Below are 21,287 nucleotides of genomic sequence, written 5' to 3'. Positions count from 1 at the left end.
CACCGACATGTGCGTACGGCGCGGTGCGTGGGGGCGCGAGGGCCCGTTCATCACTGCTTGCAGTTTTAATTTTATTTATTTTTGTCACTTTCACCATTACGCAGCTACTGTCAAGGGACCAATAAAGATACATCACCTTATATTATATGCCATTCTAAGTCTCTTCCACTAGAGGTCACTTCACTCTACACACTGCACCTTTAATCAATTTGAAGTAAAATCTGCTTGAGACACAGGTGTAATTCTTAACTTTGGGAATTTAGGAGGGAATTTCTTGCTTTTTTCTTTTTGGAGAACTTTACTTGAATTCAACTAAATGAATTCATGCAGTGTTACTTGGATCATGTTTTAACTCATTATTGCATTTTTTCTTATGGTAGCTTTATATTCTGTGTGATGCTCTGCTTTCTTAATAGTTACATCCTGAATACATTTAACTGTAATTATTCTAAATGTTCTTCATGTTAGTTGAGAAAATATAAAATATAGAATTGCTTTGGAGGAATAATTTTTACTTTCACTTTAATGGCAGTGTTTTTGTGATGTAATCATGTAAACATTTTCTTCCTGTTCAGTGACAACCTCTTTATCAAAACATCAGATCTCAGAAATCCTTATCTCTTCTTTAAAGTCTCGTTGTAGTGCTGCAGTTTAGTCATATGACAAATCGTTCAGGGAGAGAAAATTTAAATAATCTGAAATGGCAGGTAAGTGAGTTTTATACATTTTTGAATATGTATTTGATATCGATATTCACTGATAATACCTGTGTTTATACTTATATGAACAATGCCTAATGTTACTAAAATAAGAAATAATATTCTAACGTCAAATTAAGAGCAAAGCAGTAAGTCAGTGATTAATTCTTTTCATTTTTCATTTCATTTGCATATTGTTGAGTCTAAATCAGCTGTACACAGTTCCTCTTTTTAAATAAAACTTTTAGAGAGTTTAAACAGAGATCAACAAAAGAGCTCACACTTGCTTTCACTTTTGGATTGAGCATGAAAACATTTTAAAGGATGATATTATGAAGACATTGTACTTGCTTCTGTATTAAAGATGGTGATTATGATTATTATTCTGTACCTGAAATCTCATTAATAATTGAGAACAACAAACATTAATTAAAATAAGTGAGGACTTGCTATAAAAAAATAATAATAACAATGCTGTGTCTCCATGTCCCTCCCCTTTTCTTCCCTCAACTATCACCTTTGTCTTTTTTTTTCTCCTCACTCCTCATACTTGTTCTTTTGCCTCTTCTCTTTTCTTCCTTTCAGTTTCTTGTTTCTGATATAAGTGTCAGTGTGATTATTAACAGCAGATTCTTAAATCAATCAATCAATTCAAGTTCTTTAATCTAACCCTTTTTTCCATTTAGATTATTATTATTACTACAATATTATGAATTAAAATGTTCTTTTACGGCACTTATAAATTCATTTTATGCACTTTATCCTGTTTATTTAGCACCTTGCACTCATATTGGCCATATTATTTGCATAAGTCTACAATGCAGCAGTTTTGAGAAGAGATTTAAACTAATCTGAGTTTTACTCTCTAGCCCCTTCTGAAAGCCGCCCCGTCATGGTAACTTTTGGTACCGTTTGGAGGATTCAACTCAACCCCCAAATATCCAGACCCCGATTATCAGGTGAGTGTTTGAGTCTGTAAATCTGTACAATATTTTTAACAGATATGGTGAATATGTCTCATAATATATCATAAATACCAATTACTCAAATTATAGTATCACATCCTATAAAAGAAATGACAGATAACTACACAGTTTCAGTCAGTTTTTAGGTTCATATGGTTTACCTCTAATAATGCTTTCTTTTGAAAGCATTATTAGAGGTAATAGTAATGTAATTCATTCCATATAAATATGCACTTTTCTTTCATATAAATAACAGCTTTTAACTCAAGTGCAATCTTTCCACAAAGCCTTTAAAATGACTGACAGAGTGCCCCTACCCCCCTGATAGTGTATGATACTTTAAATTAGGACCCATGGCAAACATGAACTGCATATTGTAATGCTTGTGAAAATTCAATAAAGAGTATAAAAAAGCAAACATGAACTCAATGAATAGGTCCAGCTGGAGAGGCAGGTACTTTTGACCAAGGACCTCAATACATTGGTAATTTTCAAAAGCACTAATTAAATGAGAAAAGAACAACTTTATGAAGATGTTTCATGAAGTCGCTATGAAACATCTTCATTGATAAAGTCATGAAAAATGGGGAAGGTGGAATAAAATACCTGTCAGGTATAATAAAGGTACACCTGTGGACTCTGCAGGTACCCCTGATGGTAGGATTAAGGTCAAAGGTGAAAGTTTCAACTTTCTCTAATTAGGTTTAAGTTGCTGATTTAAAACTGAGGTTGTTGTTTTGCTTTGTCTCTCCCTTTTAGTTTCTGCCACAGTAGTTAATGTCATCATAATTGTGGCTCAAACGGTCTTTGGTCAGTATCCTCTTTGTCAAACACATGTATAACTTTCAACAACCTTCAGCTGTCCTGCACCTTAACACTTCCTGTCGCTGCAGGTGCGGTGTATTTTAAGGACTGCCCTCAGCAGCCAAACATCCCCAACTTCCTGTTAGGGCTGGCTTTGGTACACCTGATCATCATACAGTATAAGACCTTCCCTTGTGAGATCCAGTTCCAGCCATACGAGCGCCCTGGTTTTGTCAAACCCTGTCTGCTGTTTTTAGCATGCCTGTTTAAGCTTATGTGGATCCTGGCAGGTAAGGATGAAACTTTTTTTAATAAAGTTTTTCTAGAAAACACAAAATTCTGTTCAGTCTTTTATATTCTGGATGCTCCATCTTTAAGACAATACTGATATTTTTTCCCAAAAAGGACAACAGATTCAAACTTGTCTGTTTTTATCTTCTGTCCCTCATCTCCACCTACATACAGGAAGCGTTTGGGTGTTGTCCGTCTACCAGCCCAACTATGATCCTGCAGCTGCTGATGGTCTTTACTGCAATAAGACTCTGTACACCTTTGCTTTCTGGACTGTAGTGTGGGAGGTATTTGCACTGTTCAACAGGCTGGCCAAATTCTGCAAAGGGCTGCTCTGTTACATGGTAGTGACTCCTGTACCAACACAGAGAGAGTTTTATGCGAATGTTTAAAACATGGATGTAGAAGAACTGTTAATTATCTACATGATTAACTGTGAACTTAAAAAAAATGTGAAGTAGGTTTTCACTATACTCACTGAATGTGGAAATCAGTTTTATTTTATCACACTTTATTGTAAGAAATGCTAATTCTCTATACATACAGTAGGTGTCAGGTTTGATCTGAAGTAGATATCATTGTTTCCTTCAATCTTTGCATTAAGTGGTAACGCTGCTATTATTCTATATTTATCTTATTATCAATGAATCTCATAAAAAGAGCAACAATGTGTTAGTCTGTTTCTTAGTGCTTATACATTTCCTTCAGTCTTTCGGACACAAACCAGGCCAAAAATATAGTTTCATCCTTTAAATTAAGCAATTTCCCAAAGTAACTGGCACTGTAGACTTCATCAAATGTTGGTCAACCAGGAGTGAACTGTACATTTGTAGTAAATATTTTCAGCTGTGGATAACACTGTTTGTTCCTGGTGTTGGGTGTTATTTCCTTAATGGTACCTAAAAAATATAGAACATTTCTATCATTCAGTCTTTATGGTAGCATGATGTATGTGGGATTGACTCAGAATAAACCACTGTGCCAATGTTCATCAGATTATCCATTTTCTGTTATTCATTTGTTGTTTTTGGAAAAAGTCTTCATTTTCAAATGAATTATAATTATTTATTATAATTAATGAAGGTTTGCAAACTATAAGATTTTTGCTGTATATTGATTGTAAATTATCTTTTATTTGTCATATTTGTTTATTTTACATGTGCATGTTATATTAAATAAAATTGTGGATTAACATGTTACCACTTCATGAATATTGTGTCCTACATTAATGCAATTTCTATTTCAGCATTGCAGATATTTATATCATAATATAAAACATCATATTGTTATACTGTGGTACCTTCAATGTTGCAGCCAAGTTATTCTGGTTAAAGTTAATTTGGATGCAGAGACGTTTTGTCATCGTCATCGCCAATCCCTTTTCTCGCGAGACACGTTGTTGAAGCACAGCTGTTCCCATCCGATCAGTGGTCTCACTGGAGTCCCAAACTGGTGGATGACGCTCCGTCCAGACAGCCAATACCGTGTAGGTAAACAATGCGCGCGGCCAGCTGGTCTCGCTCCGGTCAGCAAACTTGAGTCCAAATCAGTTTTTAAAACATTAACAGGACCGTCACCCATTTATCCATCACATGACGCTCCAGCTTGTAAGGGTGACATAGTCCAAAAACTGCCCACCGTCTTCATCTGCAATGACAGGCAAGTCCACCTCTCTCCACCTCAACCACGTTTATCATTATTGCAGGCTTTTACATTTCATTTGACACCTGATGTACTGAATGTTAACCAGCCTTCATTTGTGAACTTATGGTGGTTTATCTACCGCTTAGATAAGGTAAAAGAGCTCGTTTCCAAGTGCCTGCAGGCCCGGGACATGGCATACTGCCCCTACAGCCGCTTCCCTGTCGGTGCTGCCATACTGACAACAGATGGCGCTATAATCACAGGTAATAACCCAGCTGATGACTTCTGGCTTCCTGTGGTTTAAAGGACGGGTTCACATTTTTTTCAAGGCTGTCTTCAAATGAACATTAAAATAAGTTGTAATCATTCCTCCTGTTTATATTGACCGTTTGAAGATGCACTTACATATTAAGTGATAGGAACCAAAATCCACAGTGGGTCCACATCAATGCATTCAAGATTTTATCATGACACTAATATGAAGTTTCAGTCATTCAAATTAGTCAAATTAAGTAGATATCGTTAAACATCGCTGTCTTTATAGTACGAAAGTCCCTTTATTGTTAAAGACTGTAAATGTGTCATATATCCACTTAGTATGATTAACTCAGACTGCTGAAGCCTCATATAAGCTTCAGATCAACTTTTAGATCGATGCCCACTTTTGATTTTGACCCCTTATCACTTACATTGAAAGCACATTTGAAGGGGATCTTTTAATATTGAGTATGATCAGGAGTAAAACCTCTGTAATTGTTAATATGGACACCTGACTGTTGTTTTAAGACACATTTGAAAAACTACCAAACTATCCTTTAAATGTAAGAGCCTTGAGTATTTCTGTATCTTCAGGCTGTAATGTGGAGAACGCTTCCTACGGTCTGACAGTGTGTGCTGAGCGGACGGCCATCCAGAGGGCCGTGGTGGAGGGACACAGGCAATTCACTGCCATCGCTGTCACATGGTGAGAAAGCCAGTAAAATGACAATGATGAGACTTTAACACACAGCAAATATTCTTATCTATTCCCTCTGTCCTTTCCCGTCTGTATAGTGACATCAAAGACCGCTTCGTCGGGCCGTGTGGAGCATGTCGACAGGTTCTTATGGAGGTGAGACGCCTTTTTTTATGATCAGGGCAAACAATCATTATCTCCTGATGAAAATGACTCACTGTAAAACATTGTAGCTTATCAAGATATGTAAGCCAATAATTGCATCCTAAAAATCTTACTTTCTTTAAACGAGATTTCAAAATGTACAGTGAGAATATTTCAATTTGTCTCCAATATTAATCTGCTAGTTTAAAGAACTTTCAAGGACATTTTAAACTTGTTTTAAGAAAAATAAACTTTAATAATTGAATTACATACAAAAAGTTATTCCATAAAAGTAGATTTTTTTTGTGTTTTACAGGCATGTTAAACATTACATGTTTCAAATAACCTAGCACAGTAACATCTGACAGCTTTCCTGGAGAGGGTCAGTATATTAGATTATTATTTTGAAGCGAGGTATCCCAAATGAATATGGTTTTACTGTCTTTTCCCTCTCACAGTGTTTTGGAAGATCTTTAAAATAACTCCAATAGGCTACAAATAGTCTCTTTTTCAATAGGAGGAGGATGATAATCAGTCATGAAGATTATAATAAAGCAAAATGAGTCCATTAGCTACAACCTATGTTTAATAAGTGGTACCTATAGCTCAGCTTGTTGGAGCAAATATATACATGTACTTATTCTATATGGCTCACATGTCTGTATTTACCCTTGTGCATCTCTCTCTCTTCTTCATCAGTTTGGATCAGAGTGGATTGTATACCTGACCAAGCCGGACGGATCTTACAAACAGACCAGCCTTAATGAACTGTTGCCACTCGCCTTTACCCCAGCTCACCTGAACAACTGATGAAGCATCAACAGCATCATCGGACGTAGCTTTTTCTTGAGTATTTTTGTGCTTTTTTTGCTGCGATGTCTGTTGAATTGTGTTTATGGCAATACTGCACATTTGGTAAACAATAAAACATTTTTTCTCAACAACATAAATTTGAATTTTTTGTTGTTATTATTATTATTATTATTATTATTATTATCATTATTATTATCATCATTCGAGTAAAGTTAAACTTTATTTGTATACAGTGTTGGGAAGTAACTAGTTACATTTAATTAGTTAGATATGACAGTGTTACATAATTTAATTATAGAATATAAGTAACTGTAATCTGTTATTGAGAAAATAAAAGTGTAGTTAAATTACAGATACTTAGGAAAATGTTGATGATTACAAATGGGGTACATCTTAAGTCAGACCTTTAAGATTTTGCTCAGGAGGGTTTTTACCTTATTTATTAATTTATAAATGTTACTATATATATTGCTGTTGTTAATATTTTTAAAATATATTTTGTAAATAAATCATGATGTGGGCTTATTTGGAGCATACATGGACTTAAATGGTATCACAGTACCAATGGAGCCCATGCCAGACTTTTGACTTTATTCATGAAATATCTTTATTTTATATTACAAAATCTACATGAACTAATGAATACATTAGAGATAAATCTTGTTTTATAAGAAATTATTTGCTTTATACATCAGCAATTTTTTAATATTCTGTATTATTTTGAGCCATTGCTACGAAATTTCGTTTGGATGTGCACTGTATAGTTTATAATCTAAATGACTAAAATCTGTCTTATTTGATTATCTATCTTATATCATTATCAATGGAAAAACACCTGAACTTAGATTTTGGTGCTTAATGGGTACACTTACCTACCCTAACAGCAAAAAATATTAATTAGAAAATCAAAAAGGTATCAAAAAGTAATCAAATGTAGTAAGTTACATTATTTTGATTAATTGAAACAGTTACATTACTTATTATATTTTTAATAAAGTAACTTTTAATCTGTAAACTATTACATTTCCAAAATAACCTTCCCAACCCTGTTTGTGTAACACATTTAAAACAACCTCAGTTGACCAAAGGGCTGAACAAGCGAAACAAATTATTATTATTATTATTATTATTATTATTATTATTATTATTATTATTATTATTATTATTATCATCGTATATGAATATGATGATGATTATTATTGATATTATTATTGTCATCAGTATTATGATTATTTACTAGAAAGCTCTAAAGTGACGTAACGTATCGCTCGTCACATGATGAGAGTGGGCGGCTCTGTCGTCTGTTTCCGGAAACATGGAGGCCGTGCTAAGTGATGTGGTAGCTCCTGAAGACCTTTTAGTAAGTTTTTCACGTCATTAAACCTCTTCTTCCTCACACAAAAACATACACAAGCCCGCGACAGACTCACACTGACTTTATCACGGCATCTCTTCACTTCATAAAAGCTGAAAGTTTGATTTAAAGGCGACGTGACTGAGCGTAACATGACGCGTCATCTAGCCTGCTAATGCTAATGATCATGTTTTTGATCAATAACTCATCACAGGGTCGTCGTCATTGACTTTGACAGACTTATTTATGACTTATGGCAACCACAGAGTCAGAATAAGGTGTAATATTGTGACATTGATATTAAAAAACCCTCGCTATTACCTAGTTAGTGTCTCATCTACGCAATGACACGCACTTACTTGAATATACTAATGTCATGGCAACATGTTTCTGTTTTACTTTCATTGTCTGATTATGTTATTGTTGAGTATTAAACAAATATATTATTCTGCTTTGTTTTGACAGAAATTTGAGAAGAAGTACAACAATGAGCTGGTGAAGGGAGCTGTGTCCAAAGAAACAAAGTTTGAATATGCTTGGTGTCTGATCAGGAGCAAATACACAGATGATATCAGGAAGGGAACTGTTCTCTTGGGAGGTGAGTTAATTTATTAAAAAATGTTTTATTAGAGTATTTTATTATTGTGTAAAATGGCTAGATTCCTACTTGTAAACATAACATCACAACATCCTACTTTTTACATAAAGGGCAAACTGTAGTTAATTTATGTCCTTTTATTTAGTGTAAAGTGATGTAATGGATTGTTTTTCTGGTCATGTAAATTGTAGTTTTCAGTAGGCGTAATAACTAATGATTTACTCAATTAATATATGTTGTTTGGGCTATAAATAGTCACTATTTACTGAGGCTGAACGATTTAAAAAAACAAAACAATAGTGATTAGTTTGACTGATATTACAAATGCGATTTTGATAAAATTGTGATTATAATTATCGAGCCCTACTATTCACTATTTCCCAAAGCTGAAGGTGATTCAGTTTATTATCAAAGAAGAATTAATGAACCAGAAAACATTCACTTTTGAGAAAATGGAGATTTCTCAAGTTCAAGTTCAAGTTTCAAGTTTATTTTATTTATAAAGTACTTTCAAACAGACTTTGCACCAAAGTGCTTCACAAACACACACATAGAAGCATAAAAGGATCAAAATATAAACAAAATTTAAGTACAAATTTAAAACCCAAAGAAATTTAAACAGATTAAACACAATTAAAATCCAGAGAATAAAAGTGAGTCTTACTCTTTTTAGGTCGGAGGGTGAGAGGAAGATATTTTTCTTCTTGAAACAATGAATCAGTTATCAAAATATTTGCAGATTTAATGTTCTTTCAATCACAGAATTGCTGCAGCTCAAGTCTGTTTTCTGCTTTAAAATTACAATCATCATTTTACTCTGTATGGAGATTTACTTTAGAGTAAAAGTCAGACTCTAGACATCTATAGAGCATATTATTGTTAGCGCTGCAGCTAACAATTATTTTAATAGGTTGATTTGTTGACTAAATGTCAGGTCTGTAAAATCATGTTTTCTGAAAGCTACTCACAGATAGTCCAAAACCAAATTCACTCTGATATCACAGAGTACTAAAATCAAACAAAACATATTTACATTTGTGGAGCTGGAGCTTGCAAAATGTTCCCATTCTGTTGAAATCATGGATTATCATTTATTGCTGCTGATTCATATTGTGTTGATTAACAAATCATTAAATCGTGCATTTGTTTAAGCCCATGTTTGGTTGATGTGTACATTTATTTTTTAAAGGGTATTTTTGGTATAATTAATGCTGAAGAATGATTACATGAAGGATTTGAATTCAACACATTTTTTATTAATAGTTACATGCACAGAACAGCAGAAACTTGAATTTGAATGGTGTTATTATGGAGTACATGGCAGCTTTAGTGATGATTGCTGTAATAAATTAGCTTGTATTTTTTAATAATTCCTTGTTGTTGTTTTGTCTTGTAGAGCTTGTTCAGAAAGCATCGAAGGAAGACTCCCGCGACTTCCTGTTCTACCTTGCAGTGGCCAACTACAGACTCAAAGTGAGTGACATTTTCAGAGATGAGTACATGAAAATTGTTATATTGGTAGGTTTTTACATGAACACTTTAATAAATAAACAACATTGTGCTTCCTCCAGGAATATGAAAAGGCGCTGAAATACATCCGAACTCTTCTAAAGAACGAGCCGGGGAACAAGCAGGCTCTGGAGATGGAGAAACTCATCGACAAGGCTCTAAAGAAAGGTAACACTCACCCAGGTCCAGTTATTTGACACTGCTGTTTGAGCGAATAAATCCAGACTGCTGACACTCACATGTTGTCATTTAGATGGCTTGGTCGGCATGGCGATCGTCGGGGGAATCGGTCTCGGCGTGGCCGGCCTAGCGGGCCTCATCGGCTTGGCCGTGTCGAAGGGAGCTGCCAAATCCTAACCTGGACATCAGCAGGCGTGTCTTTATTTTGCTGGACTGATACATTGACCCTCTGCCCGCTTAATTAACATTTAAACGTGTGGAAACAAGCTTGAAGGACGAAACACTTTTTGGTTTGAAGTTTAATTAAAGTACCCCAACACATTAAAGGGTTTGAATAATGCCGGTGTGAATAACCTGTTTGCATATTTTAACAGGGTTGACATTCACCATTCATATGACATCATTTAGCTGTCTACTCACACTATAGCATGGCACTTTCTCTGTATTTGTGTAAATAAATAACAATAGATGAGGTGCAGCTCAATTTTATGTAATTTCTTAGTTATGCACCTTTGCCTAAACTTTCTAAGTTGACATTTACATTTTGTAAAAAGAAAAATGATTTCTGAAAGTGCAGTTGTGGTTCTGTAAATGTCTGTTAAATTATTTTTGACATTTAAAAAATGCATTGTTAAGGAAAGTGTTACTGGTGCAGTTGGATGTGTAGCTTGTAATGCCAAAAAGCGATAGTGTATAATTAGTTTGCTGGCGAGGTTGGAGTGACTCATCCTCCAACATACTGCTGTAAGATGTACTGTACGTCCAGCTGTGGAGGCAACAAAGACACATGTTTGTGCTGGTTGTAAATTGAAGGTAAGGAAGGGAAAACAATTATTGGAAATTAATACATTATTTTCATGTGAAGCGCATTTCTGAACATTTACCTGTGCTACATTTAATGGGTTGTGTTTTGCATATTGTTAAATAAAATGATTTTGAACAGACAGGAAGTGAGTGCGGAGCTGCTGAATGATGACCTCAATGGCTTTATGTTTCACACACTCAGGTTTGTATCTCTTCACTGATCTCCGTTGCAAGAGAGACAATCAGGCATAATTAGAAAGTTAAAAATCTGCCGGTTCAATGAGGTGATCCAAGTTTTAAAGTCCTTTTTTGGTTCATTCAGTTTATATGAATTACTGCAAAGCTGTATTCCCAAGAGTTCAGTATTTACTCCTTAGGTATCAGGAATGGTCCTTTATCAGCTTTATCAACAAAATACTGTTTAGTTCCCTTTTTTTTCTTTGTCTCATGAAGACCAGCCCACTTCATAAAATACAGTGGTGAAAAAACAATCTCTGCTTAGAGAACCAGAGTTACACACATAACCTTCCATGTTTAAAATAACAAATAAAATGCATTATTAAATAAATACAGAGAAAAATGTAATACAAACACATAATTGTGAAATAAACCTGCTTCTCTTTGCAATACTTCTCTTTCTGTCTTTCAGCATTTTCCCCCTCTTTACTTGACTGACAGACAAAGCTTTTATAATGAAGAGGCATTGTAAACATAAAGATAATTGGAATTAATTAAAAATAATGATCTCCAATAAACAATATCATTGAAAAACTGGACCTAATAACACTTCATAATAGTAAGCTGAGTTTTAAATAAAATATTGGATAATGTCATAATTTCATGCTTATATATTTTGTCTATATATTCCTAGAATAATTATTTCATAATGTCTTATTTTTTTTATTATAAGATTAAGATTTTATATTGTGATTTAAAAAAAGATCTTTCATTTTTGAGTTGCTCCAAATTAAGTTTTAAAGTAAGACATTATAACTGAATGTTCTAATATTTATGAGATCCAACCAATTAGACTTCCGAATCATTACAGATCCCCTCCAGACATCATCACACATATAAAAATACTCTTTTAAAATACTGTTTTTAATAATAATTTGCATCTGATATGGTTTTCCGCACACTGAAGCACTATCAGCTTCCAGACAGGTTGTGATGTTCCTGCTCATAGGTCCTTTAACTCAGATTTAAGTCAAAGAGGCAAAGAGAAACTTTCCTCCTTTACTGTGAAAACCACTTTATAGTGTCAAACTCTGCACAATAAAATTCAAACATCCAACTGAAGTAACAACCAAAACACATTTTCTTAGCGGAGAGGGACTTTAACTTGCTGTCTATAGTCTACATTGGTTTCTCAGCAGCACACGTTCAGTACATGGCAGACTGTACTCTTGGTTTGAGGGGGCAGGAGAACAGAACAGGACAGACAGTAAAACAACTGAGTCATCCACCTGAAATATAGATAAGTGTCTCTTGTGTTTGTGCTTGTCATGAATTAACAGGAAACTTTCCATGTATGTCAAAACCCATTTATCAAAGTCATGTTTATAAGAATGTTTTATTGACGTTGAACAAAGTCCATTATCCTAGAATCCCATTCTTATCACTGTCATTTATTGACTATTAAATTTACAATTAGGTTTTGGTGGATATTGTGAAAGAGAATGTGTTATAATCATTAGCTAAGTGTATAGCACAGAGATTTTTGTTTGAACAACAAAAAAAAGGAAAAAAAACGTGCCTGGCCTTATTCACTCCATCGGTCATCCTCTCATCTCGTCTCAAGACTCGGCACCTTTGTACGACAGGAAGACTTATGGAGGCTATCAGTAGTGTGTGGTGTTATCAGCCTCGTGGGATGTTACTCATTAACTCACCTGACAGGACCGAAACTTCCCAGGGAACATATTAGTGAAAACAATAATCTTTGGTGTGAAAGAGGTGATTGAGTGAAGAAAGAAAAAACAGCAGATATTAGGGTTTGATAACAACCCCCCTACCGAAAAATGAATCTAATAACTAAAACAGAAGAGCAGAACATGAATTCAAAAATTAAATATCTGACCAAAGCTGGTGATGTCTGAATACTCGTCCCATGCTTAATTTAAAGAACCTTTAACAGCAGTGTAATTCAGATCAGCTTCAGTGAGTTTCAGTTAAGAGGGCCAATGTTCGTTGAGTATCCGCACACACACATTGGTGAGGGATATTAATGTGTAATCACCACGACTGTCTGGGAACACGAAGCGTTGGCTGAGTTACACCCTGTATACATGTCATAAAAGTAATTTGAAGTTACTGTATAATCCAGAGAGAGAGAGAGAGAGCAGACATTTATGTTACCGTTCAGTGACAATAAATTTAGAGTTTCATCACACTTTTATGCGCAGGCTTTGATTAATTCCTTTCCTCTTTTCATTGTACTGATCTCACGTCTGGTTTTATTTGCATCAGGGCTTACAGATAGAAAGAAGAAAACTACTTTAAAAGTACATTAATATCCATTTACTTGTAAGATGACTTCTGGATCTGACTGCACACAAAAATAATCTTTTAGGTAACACAAATAGAGAAAAGGCAGTATTTTAGAAGCCCAAAAAAGATCTGAGCGGCTTTTGCAGGGTCCAGATTCTGTCATGTATGTGTAACGCTGACATGACTTCTTACCACAACAGCATCATTTCATCTCTAAAGATCTAATGAAATCAAGTTCAAACTGCCTATTGACAACATATTATAAACTCTCATCCACTAAACCATTTGGCCTAGATAAATGTGACGGTGGAAACTTAATTAATCAGCTTCGTATCTGATCAACAGTGACGCAGCAATAACACAAATAACCCCAATACTGTCACCAGATTATGATTTGAATGTTGCTAAAGTCTGATTGGTGCATGGGACTTTGTGACGTCACATTTTCCAACCAAGCCCCACGACTATAAACTAAAAAAAACAAGGACAGAGACATCTCTCAAATGAAATAACTAAAACTATTCTTTTGGCTGGAAATTGTGTGTTGGTGAGAGAAACCGTCGCTCACAGTAATACTCATGTTGAGAAAATATGTTTTCAGGGTCTTTAAGGATCTTTTCAGGAGAGGAGAAAAGCATAACATGTAGAAAATATTCAGAATATGATCAGAAACATAGAATGATTTCTATATAAGGAAATATGTGTGAGAGTTAGTACACTTAAAGTACAGTTAGTACAGTTAAAAGTATATTGAATTAGCTTTTAATAAGCTTTTAAAATCTAATTAAATGTTTTCCTACATCATGCCTATGTTGTAAGTTGCATTATCAATTACTATCAACCAATTTGTGCATTTTAAGAGATCTAGACTATAAATTAACAAAATCTTTGAAAACACTTTTTTTCCTCTTGTGAATAAACCAGAGCACACAAACATGCTTCAGTATAATCACTTTCTGTGCAGTCATCCTTGTCTCTCCTCATCACGTGCCCATCCAACCTCTCTTTAATGTGTTTTTCTTAGAAAGCTCAGGAAGAAGTTGCTTTTTTTCCAGGTAACACATTTTAAAAAATCACATAAAGTTTTGTTTTCACAGACAAAACCTATACATCTTAAAACATACAATAACACAAACACGGCCGAAGCAAGTGCGCAGTAAAAACGGGCTTTGTAAACGGTTAGGCCATAAAATGAGGCGCTTATTGCGGGGCAGGGTCCACTTTTCAGAGGACCTCGGGTGGAAGTGAAGCAGATGAAGCAGGGCACTGAGTTTAGATGTCTGCTTTTCCTTCACTTAACAAGTGGTTAAAACAAAGCTGACCCTCAAAATAACACCTGATTTCTATATTTGTGAACCTGGACCATTTTTACTTGACTGGAATAGCAAAAATGAGACTTAAAATATCAAAACAGATTGTTAAAGGATATATTTTATCTTATTGTCAACAAATCCCATGTGTAGAGCCAAACCAACATTTAATTGATCAAGTATTGTATGTGTATCCAAACCTTGATATATCTTAAACTGAAGTTCACACCCAGATAGCAGATGTGCTGTTGCCCACATCCAGCTCACACCTGACACTTTTGGCCCACATACACTGTGGAACGATGGCACTTGGGTGGTCCGCTCCCGCTTCCCAGATCTGGACCACAAGCAAGCCATAGATATACCATATGTCAACTAAAAAAAGATAGTTAAACCAGAATTGACCCACATCCTGAATACATATACCTGAGAGTACCGCTTCTTACCAAAAAAGGTAAATTGGGATATTTGGGCCATATTTGCTATTTTACATGTGGGCCACTCCAGGCTCACATCCATTTTTTCCCCGGGCCAGAACAAGGCAAGTAGAGCTGTGTCATTACCTGAAGTGGCCCATTTCCATATGCTATCTGGGCATGCACAGCCAGTATTTGTGATCAGGTGCTGGTCAGTCGCAGGAACATCTTATGTAGAGGTCAACCACCTGCACACCTAATTGACTTGACTGTGACTTTATTAGGCGCAAACAATGCATTTCGTCAGGTTCAGATTCACTCAGCAAAATGACATGTGTACGATATCTGAATAAGTACATATGGGTCACATGACTTATTATTACAGTCTTCTTCTTGATATATCTTCACAGAGTAGTTCTGTTCAATTTTCAAAAAAGAGGAAACTGTTTTTGAAGACTTAACTCAAGCAGCAACAGCCATGCTAACACTTCTGTAAGCGCAGCAGTGCTTTGAGGTAAACGCTAACGTTAGCATGCAAAGATTCAAGAGTCAGGAAACATCATTGTCTGTCACATACAAGCTAACGTTTACCACTGTGCGATACTTTTTATTTGAATGAGACATTATCAACATGGTATTAATCAAAAATATAACCATTCAATTTATTGTGTGTATACTAGAAAAACATTAAATCATTAAAGGCTTAATTTTCCTCTTTTTATTTTCTATTCATACACATCAGTAGTCACCTTTGACCAGGTGCAATGAGATTGATCAATACAATTTTGAGAATATATACACTTTATCTATCAAGAATAAATCACATAGTCACAATAATTTAACTAGAAGGAGTAAAAAGTATTTTATTTCAACTTTATGGCAACAGTGTATATTGTGAGAGCTCCAGGCAACGCAAAATGGGAAGCTCGGTCACTATGACCTGGCTGTGAACACACCACGAAACCTTATCGAGACTGAAAATGATGGTGAACAGAACTAGATGATACGGGCATGTACTGATGTTACTGCTGATCATGGTGGAAGGTAAGATAAGGGAATATATAACAACCCACTGATTTTTGAACAGCTAAGCAGGAATGAAACTAACAGGTATATAAGACAGAATAGATTTGGTTTTAGCTGCTCCATGGAGCGGCTCTGTATATATTTGTATATATTTTTGACAGTTGACAATTTGTCTGTAGTAATTTATAGTAAATAAACAGTGTGGTTAGAGAACCTGAAGGTATCTGGCCCAGCTGAAGGTTTTACAATACCATCTTCAATTTGTATGTTAGTATGCTACAGCTGGGGCTGATGGGAATGTCTTACATTTAGTAACCCAGTAAGATGCATCCATTGTGGTCCAAGAATATCACACATTTTCAAATTTGTACAAATTTTCATGGCAGACCATCCAATAGTTGTTGACATATTCAGCGGCCCAACATCACCATCCGTGGTGCACTACAGTTTTGCATCTTTGATTTAATCTATTAAGCAAAAAGTAGTTCTTTCACATTTAAGGGATGATAAACATACTTCAAGACAAAAAGAAATTACATTTTAAAAATCTGGTGTGCAATCATGTATACGAGGTACTTTATAGTGTATAATAGGTATGAGTTGTCTCAATAACTGCATTGTGTTTTATGTTGAAATTTTGATTAAATTGTACAACTGTCTGTGCAACTGATTAACATTCGGCAAACTTTAATTTGCTCTCACTTCCTTACCAAAAACTAATGAACAGCTCAAGTCAGGTTTACTGTTAGTGAGCTGAAGTCTATTTTTGGATCCTTATTCTTCACCTTTATACAAATGAGTTGGGCAGTTTACAAATCTCCTCACTGTTAAACCTGAAGGCTTGTCTGACATTAGGCTAAGATTTATCTCAATATTATCAGTTAGGTGAACACTGTGTGACCTGGATTTGGTAACGCTGTGGCCCAGCTAACAAGAGGATTATTAATCAAGACACACAAACACAGAGGCTACAGGATGAACTAGATAACTTTAGACCATTGTTATTTGCTTGTGGCTGAGACATTTAGTCCTCAAATGAAACCAGTTACAATTTGGAAACCTTCCAGACATCCTGGGTGTGACACTCAATTATTGTGACCTTGTGTCTTATGGCCTTGAGATCATTTAAAACATAAGCATACAATAAAATTAACATTTTGCAGCTGGCTCTGTTACAACAGCTTAAGCCCAAACTGTATAAACTTTTAGGGATTAAGACACATATAACATCTTCTTGAAGCAACATCACAAAAAAAAACAAGTTATAGATAGCTTATAATGTTAGATTGTTCTTCAAATCGCACCAATTATCAAAATCTGCTCATAATTATGACCAAACCTTTATAATCTAATATGTTTTAAAAGAAGATACATGCTCAGAAAAGTCTTCTAAACATGACTTAAAACATACACAGTTCAGTGTCATTAAGAGCGACAGATGACCATTGGACCTTGGGTGATCCGATAAACACCTGTTCAGTTTCAGGGGTGTAAAATGCAAAAAAAAAAAAAATGTGTGAGAGGCGAGAGGGGTGGAGAGAAAGCAAGTCATATAAATCATTATAGATATCTGCTGAGGTGGACACATCTCACAGTGGCAGACCAGACATCGCACTCTCAGAGATCCACAGACTTTCTGTCACACCAAAATCAAATATTCTGACTTTTATGAAAAGTTTTATTGAATTATAAAAACCAAGATCTGGATATACTTTTCTTTTTGCCTTTTGGACCGAGGAGGGGTCATGGATCCAATTGTGGAAGTAGTGGCTTTGTTGCTGGGGTTCATCGGCTGGGTGATGGTAGGGGTTGCCCTGCCGAACCGTTACTGGAGAACCTCCACCGTTGATGGCAATGTCATCACCACCTCCACCATCTATGAAAACTTGTGGATGTCCTGTGCGACAGATTCGACAGGGGTGCACAACTGCAGGGAGTTCCCGTCGCTGCTCGCCTTGAGTGGTATGTTGACCTAAAAAAATCTAATACTTATGCTGAAAGACGATAAGATTTTCTTTCAAATATCTGACCTACAAAACAATAATTGTAGATAATTTTAAGTGTAAAAAAGTTGAAAGTAGCTAAATTACATTAAATGCTGATTTTCCTTGACAAGAAAATATGCATATGCAATGATACATGACTGTTAAAGGAACATTTCAAGATTTTAAAAGTTTAAATATTGTCCCTTTAATGCTGTTAAACTCATTTCTAGACTTGTTTACAGGCAAAAATGTAATCTTTTAAACTGGGCATTATCTCATGACCCTTGTGACAGTGAACTGATATTGAATTCGATGAATTATTTCCTTCTCGTGTACAGGTTACGTCCAGGCATCGCGTGCGTTGATGATCACGTCAGTAGTACTTGGCACCTTTGGACTGCTGGGGGCCCTGATAGGAATACAGTGCTCTAAGGCTGGAGGAGAAAACTACACCCTCAAAGGGAGGATTGCTGGCACTGCTGGAGTCCTTTTCATACTTCAAGGTAACAAAAGACAAATGAAGTGCATTCAAAAAGTCGAAAAAGGCGTATCTTAGGATGAAGTAAATCAGTGAAGGAAAACACATTTTTAAGGTAGAAATGTATCTGTTTTTAGCTTGTAGTGTTTCTGTCTGAATTATAATGACTCTCTAATATATTACCCTAAAGGAACTTAATAATAAATTATGAGCAATTTATTACACATTCAAATAATTCCTGCTGGTTTCCTGTGACACTGGCTCTGAATCTGGTAGCTTCCTCACTGCAATGATTAAAAGTACTTTTTTTCTTCTTCTACTAAAAGGTGTGTGCACAATGGTCGCAGTGTCCTGGTACGCCTTCAACATCACGCAGGAATTCTTTAACCCTCTCTATCCTGGCATTAGGTGAGTTGGTGGTGTTTGTGTAGAGGGGGGGGGGGACTGGAAATTACCCAAAAGACCATGAGTGTTAGCTGACCGCACTCTGCTGTGTGTCTGTCGCAGGTATGAAATAGGAGAAGGATTGTACATTGGCTGGTGCTCTGCTGTGCTCGCCATCGCCGGAGGAGCTGTTCTCACCTGTTCCTGCAAACTGGGCACAGAGGAAAAATAGTAAGTTCATACTAACATAATCTCTCCCTATCCAAAAAAAGTAAAATAATGTGGATTTAGCAGCTTTTGTGCATGGAAAAATAATACAATTTGATGTGATTAAAGAGATAAAATAATAGACATGATAATTTATTCAGGCTATCATATTAAAAAGGATGTGTATAAATAAAACAAGGTGGAGTAATACCAACATATAAAGTCATTTCTAAGTCAATAGACGGGTTAAAAATAAATACAGAAGGATTGCGCTTAAATAAATGCAAGAAAAATAATGTGTAAGTAACATTTACATGAGGAATATTCAAAGGAGGACTCTTTACTTCAGTTTCCATGGTTTTATTCAAATCATCTCGGATATACACACACACACATTGAAAACGTGTATGTTTTGCAACCTTGAGAACTTTAAGAAAACTGTTAAGAGAACGCATCATGGCTCTTTGGCGCCTCGTCGTGGTAAAACTTAGTGAATCAACCAAGCAGGATGTAACAGGAGCTTTCAGCAGATAAGATCATCTTAGCTTGTTGCATGTTCCCGTCCATTGTTGACACTTTTTATTGAGGCTCTATTTAATGTGTCATATGCAAAATAAATAAGGTCGTAATAAACCAGTCAGTTAATCAGATTACCTGTCAACAGACACATCCTGGTTAAAGCCACTATGTGCAGGATGTAAAGAATTTGAACATTTCTTCCTTTGGCACCCCCTAGTGGAAGAATAAAAAAAGACACTTTCACTGGAATTGCACAGAGATTCAAATGACACTTCTCACACTTAAAAATGATATTTTAACATATCCCAGCACAAAAAAACACTGGTTTAAATTATAAAGTAATTGGCTGGATTCCATTCAGCTGCTTCAGTTTTAGGACCCTGCTATTGTGCGTCACTGTCACACCTTCAGGACATAATGGGACCTCTTAACTAGAACGAGACATCATTAGTGGCATAAGGAACTCCTATGCGTTTGTCACTTTAAATTTCAATAACCTGTCTGAAAGGTGCTATACATATACAATTTGATTGATTGATAAATGTGTGTATTATTACTGATGTTTTTGTTTAACTGTCTTATTTTGCAGCCCTATGCCTTATCAAGCCAGGGGAACCGTATACTCTGGAGCAGACATGGCTAGAAGCGTAGCCGCCAGTACTTACGGCCGAAACGCCTACGTTTGAGCACGGAGGGAAAAACGAACTTTTGTCGGTGGCAATGGACATTTAGCACCTTTACATTTAAGCTAAGGGAGCTTTTCGTCCACAACTATCAATGAGGGAAATGTCCGTCACACTGGATGTCTACTAATGAATGTAATATAGCACCACTGAACTGTATATATAACTACAATCAATCAAATATGTATCCTGTACAAATGATTAATCAGCTGCTTATTCTAAATATTAGGGACAGCTACTATTTTCAGCTAGTGCAGATGATCCATTAATGATTAATTTGCCTCAGTGGACAAAAGTAGATGTAGAAAGGAGAGCTGGAGAAGGATTTTTAAAATTGTCCCTAATACTTTAGCATTAAGTTGTACAAACATACTGTATGCTTGCAGTGATTTTTATTTATGTTTCCCTCGTCATGTCAGCACTTAATACATTTATAGTCACTTGTTTTCAAAGAAATCTATAAATCCGATGATCTGCGTGGGATTATTACACACTTCTATTTTAAGTGGAAGGTCAAAATGTGACGATCCAGATGTTTGTTTGTGTTGTTTGGTACTGTTTTATAGTCGTGTAAGAGGACGGTGGATGAGTTATCTTTGTGTTGATGTTTCTTGTTCTTTTTTTTTTTTTTTTTTTTTACAATTGTGCACAATAAAACATTTTATGCTTAACATCCTAGCTTGTTTTGTTCTTCCTCTTTTCAGTAAAGTATCGACTACGTTCTGTTATAGGAAAGTCATGAAGATGGGGGCGTTATAAAAATGTATTTCCATTTCCAACAAGCTTTGACTGTTAAGATAGGGCTTTGTCTTTTTCTGTGTATAAAATTTACACTAGTTTTGACTTTGTGATTAAAAAAAAGTCACATTGAGATGAAACTGGTTGTGAAACAAATATAGACATTGGAAAAAGTTTTAAATAAAAGTGTCAACAAAAACAAGTTAATGTGAAGCAGGATTAAATAACATTTTGCTGGGGACCCCTGGGACCCCGGACTCCACTTTGAGAGTAGTATCAGGACTGAAAAAGG

The 21,287-nt window shown here is 35.5% G+C and overlaps 3 protein-coding genes across 3 annotated transcripts; all 3 read left to right on the top strand.

Moving 5' to 3' along the window:
• Positions 1-4,174: 4,174 nt before the first annotated feature.
• On the top strand, positions 4,175-6,445 carry zgc:103586. The gene is made up of 5 exons (XM_053343406.1): positions 4,175-4,417; positions 4,549-4,665; positions 5,255-5,366; positions 5,456-5,513; positions 6,201-6,445. The coding sequence occupies exons 1-5, from the start codon at positions 4,411-4,413 to the stop codon at positions 6,309-6,311; spliced, it is 405 nt and encodes a 134-aa protein (XP_053199381.1). The 5' UTR covers positions 4,175-4,410; the 3' UTR covers positions 6,312-6,445.
• Positions 6,446-7,609: 1,164 nt separating this feature from the next.
• Positions 7,610-10,905, top strand: fis1 (fission, mitochondrial 1). The gene is made up of 5 exons (XM_053343405.1): positions 7,610-7,674; positions 8,134-8,266; positions 9,663-9,739; positions 9,838-9,943; positions 10,029-10,905. Exons 1-5 carry the CDS (start codon positions 7,630-7,632, stop codon positions 10,130-10,132), a joined length of 465 nt encoding a protein of 154 aa, XP_053199380.1. The 5' UTR covers positions 7,610-7,629; the 3' UTR covers positions 10,133-10,905.
• A 6,702-nt stretch (positions 10,906-17,607) lies between these two features.
• cldn15a (claudin 15a) lies at positions 17,608-20,922 on the top strand. The gene is made up of 5 exons (XM_053343350.1): positions 17,608-17,963; positions 18,325-18,489; positions 18,791-18,872; positions 18,972-19,079; positions 20,164-20,922. The coding sequence occupies exons 1-5, from the start codon at positions 17,747-17,749 to the stop codon at positions 20,258-20,260; spliced, it is 669 nt and encodes a 222-aa protein (XP_053199325.1). The 5' UTR covers positions 17,608-17,746; the 3' UTR covers positions 20,261-20,922.
• The last annotated feature ends 365 nt before the right edge of the window (positions 20,923-21,287 follow it).

Source organism: Scomber japonicus, chromosome 22 (assembly GCF_027409825.1).
Source record: "Scomber japonicus isolate fScoJap1 chromosome 22, fScoJap1.pri, whole genome shotgun sequence".
In the NCBI taxonomy this organism is placed as follows: Eukaryota; Metazoa; Chordata; class Actinopteri; order Scombriformes; family Scombridae; genus Scomber; species Scomber japonicus.
This window is presented reverse-complemented; position numbering and strand designations above follow the sequence as displayed.

Coding starts and splice junctions, on each gene's coding strand:
- fis1 (XM_053343405.1), top strand. CDS start 7,630: ATGGAGGCCGTGCTAAGTGATGTGGTAGCTCCTGAAGACCTTTTA. Junction 8,267..9,662: donor GGGAACTGTTCTCTTGGGAG/GTGAGTTAATTT, acceptor TTTGTCTTGTAG/AGCTTGTTCAGAAAGCATCG. Junction 9,740..9,837: donor TGGCCAACTACAGACTCAAA/GTGAGTGACATT, acceptor TGCTTCCTCCAG/GAATATGAAAAGGCGCTGAA.
- cldn15a (XM_053343350.1), top strand. CDS start 17,747: ATGGATCCAATTGTGGAAGTAGTGGCTTTGTTGCTGGGGTTCATCGGC. Junction 17,964..18,324: donor GTCGCTGCTCGCCTTGAGTG/GTATGTTGACCT, acceptor TCTCGTGTACAG/GTTACGTCCAGGCATCGCGT. Junction 18,490..18,790: donor AGTCCTTTTCATACTTCAAG/GTAACAAAAGAC, acceptor TTCTACTAAAAG/GTGTGTGCACAATGGTCGCA.
- zgc:103586 (XM_053343406.1), top strand. Junction 5,367..5,455: donor ACTGCCATCGCTGTCACATG/GTGAGAAAGCCA, acceptor CCGTCTGTATAG/TGACATCAAAGACCGCTTCG. Junction 5,514..6,200: donor GTCGACAGGTTCTTATGGAG/GTGAGACGCCTT, acceptor CTTCTTCATCAG/TTTGGATCAGAGTGGATTGT.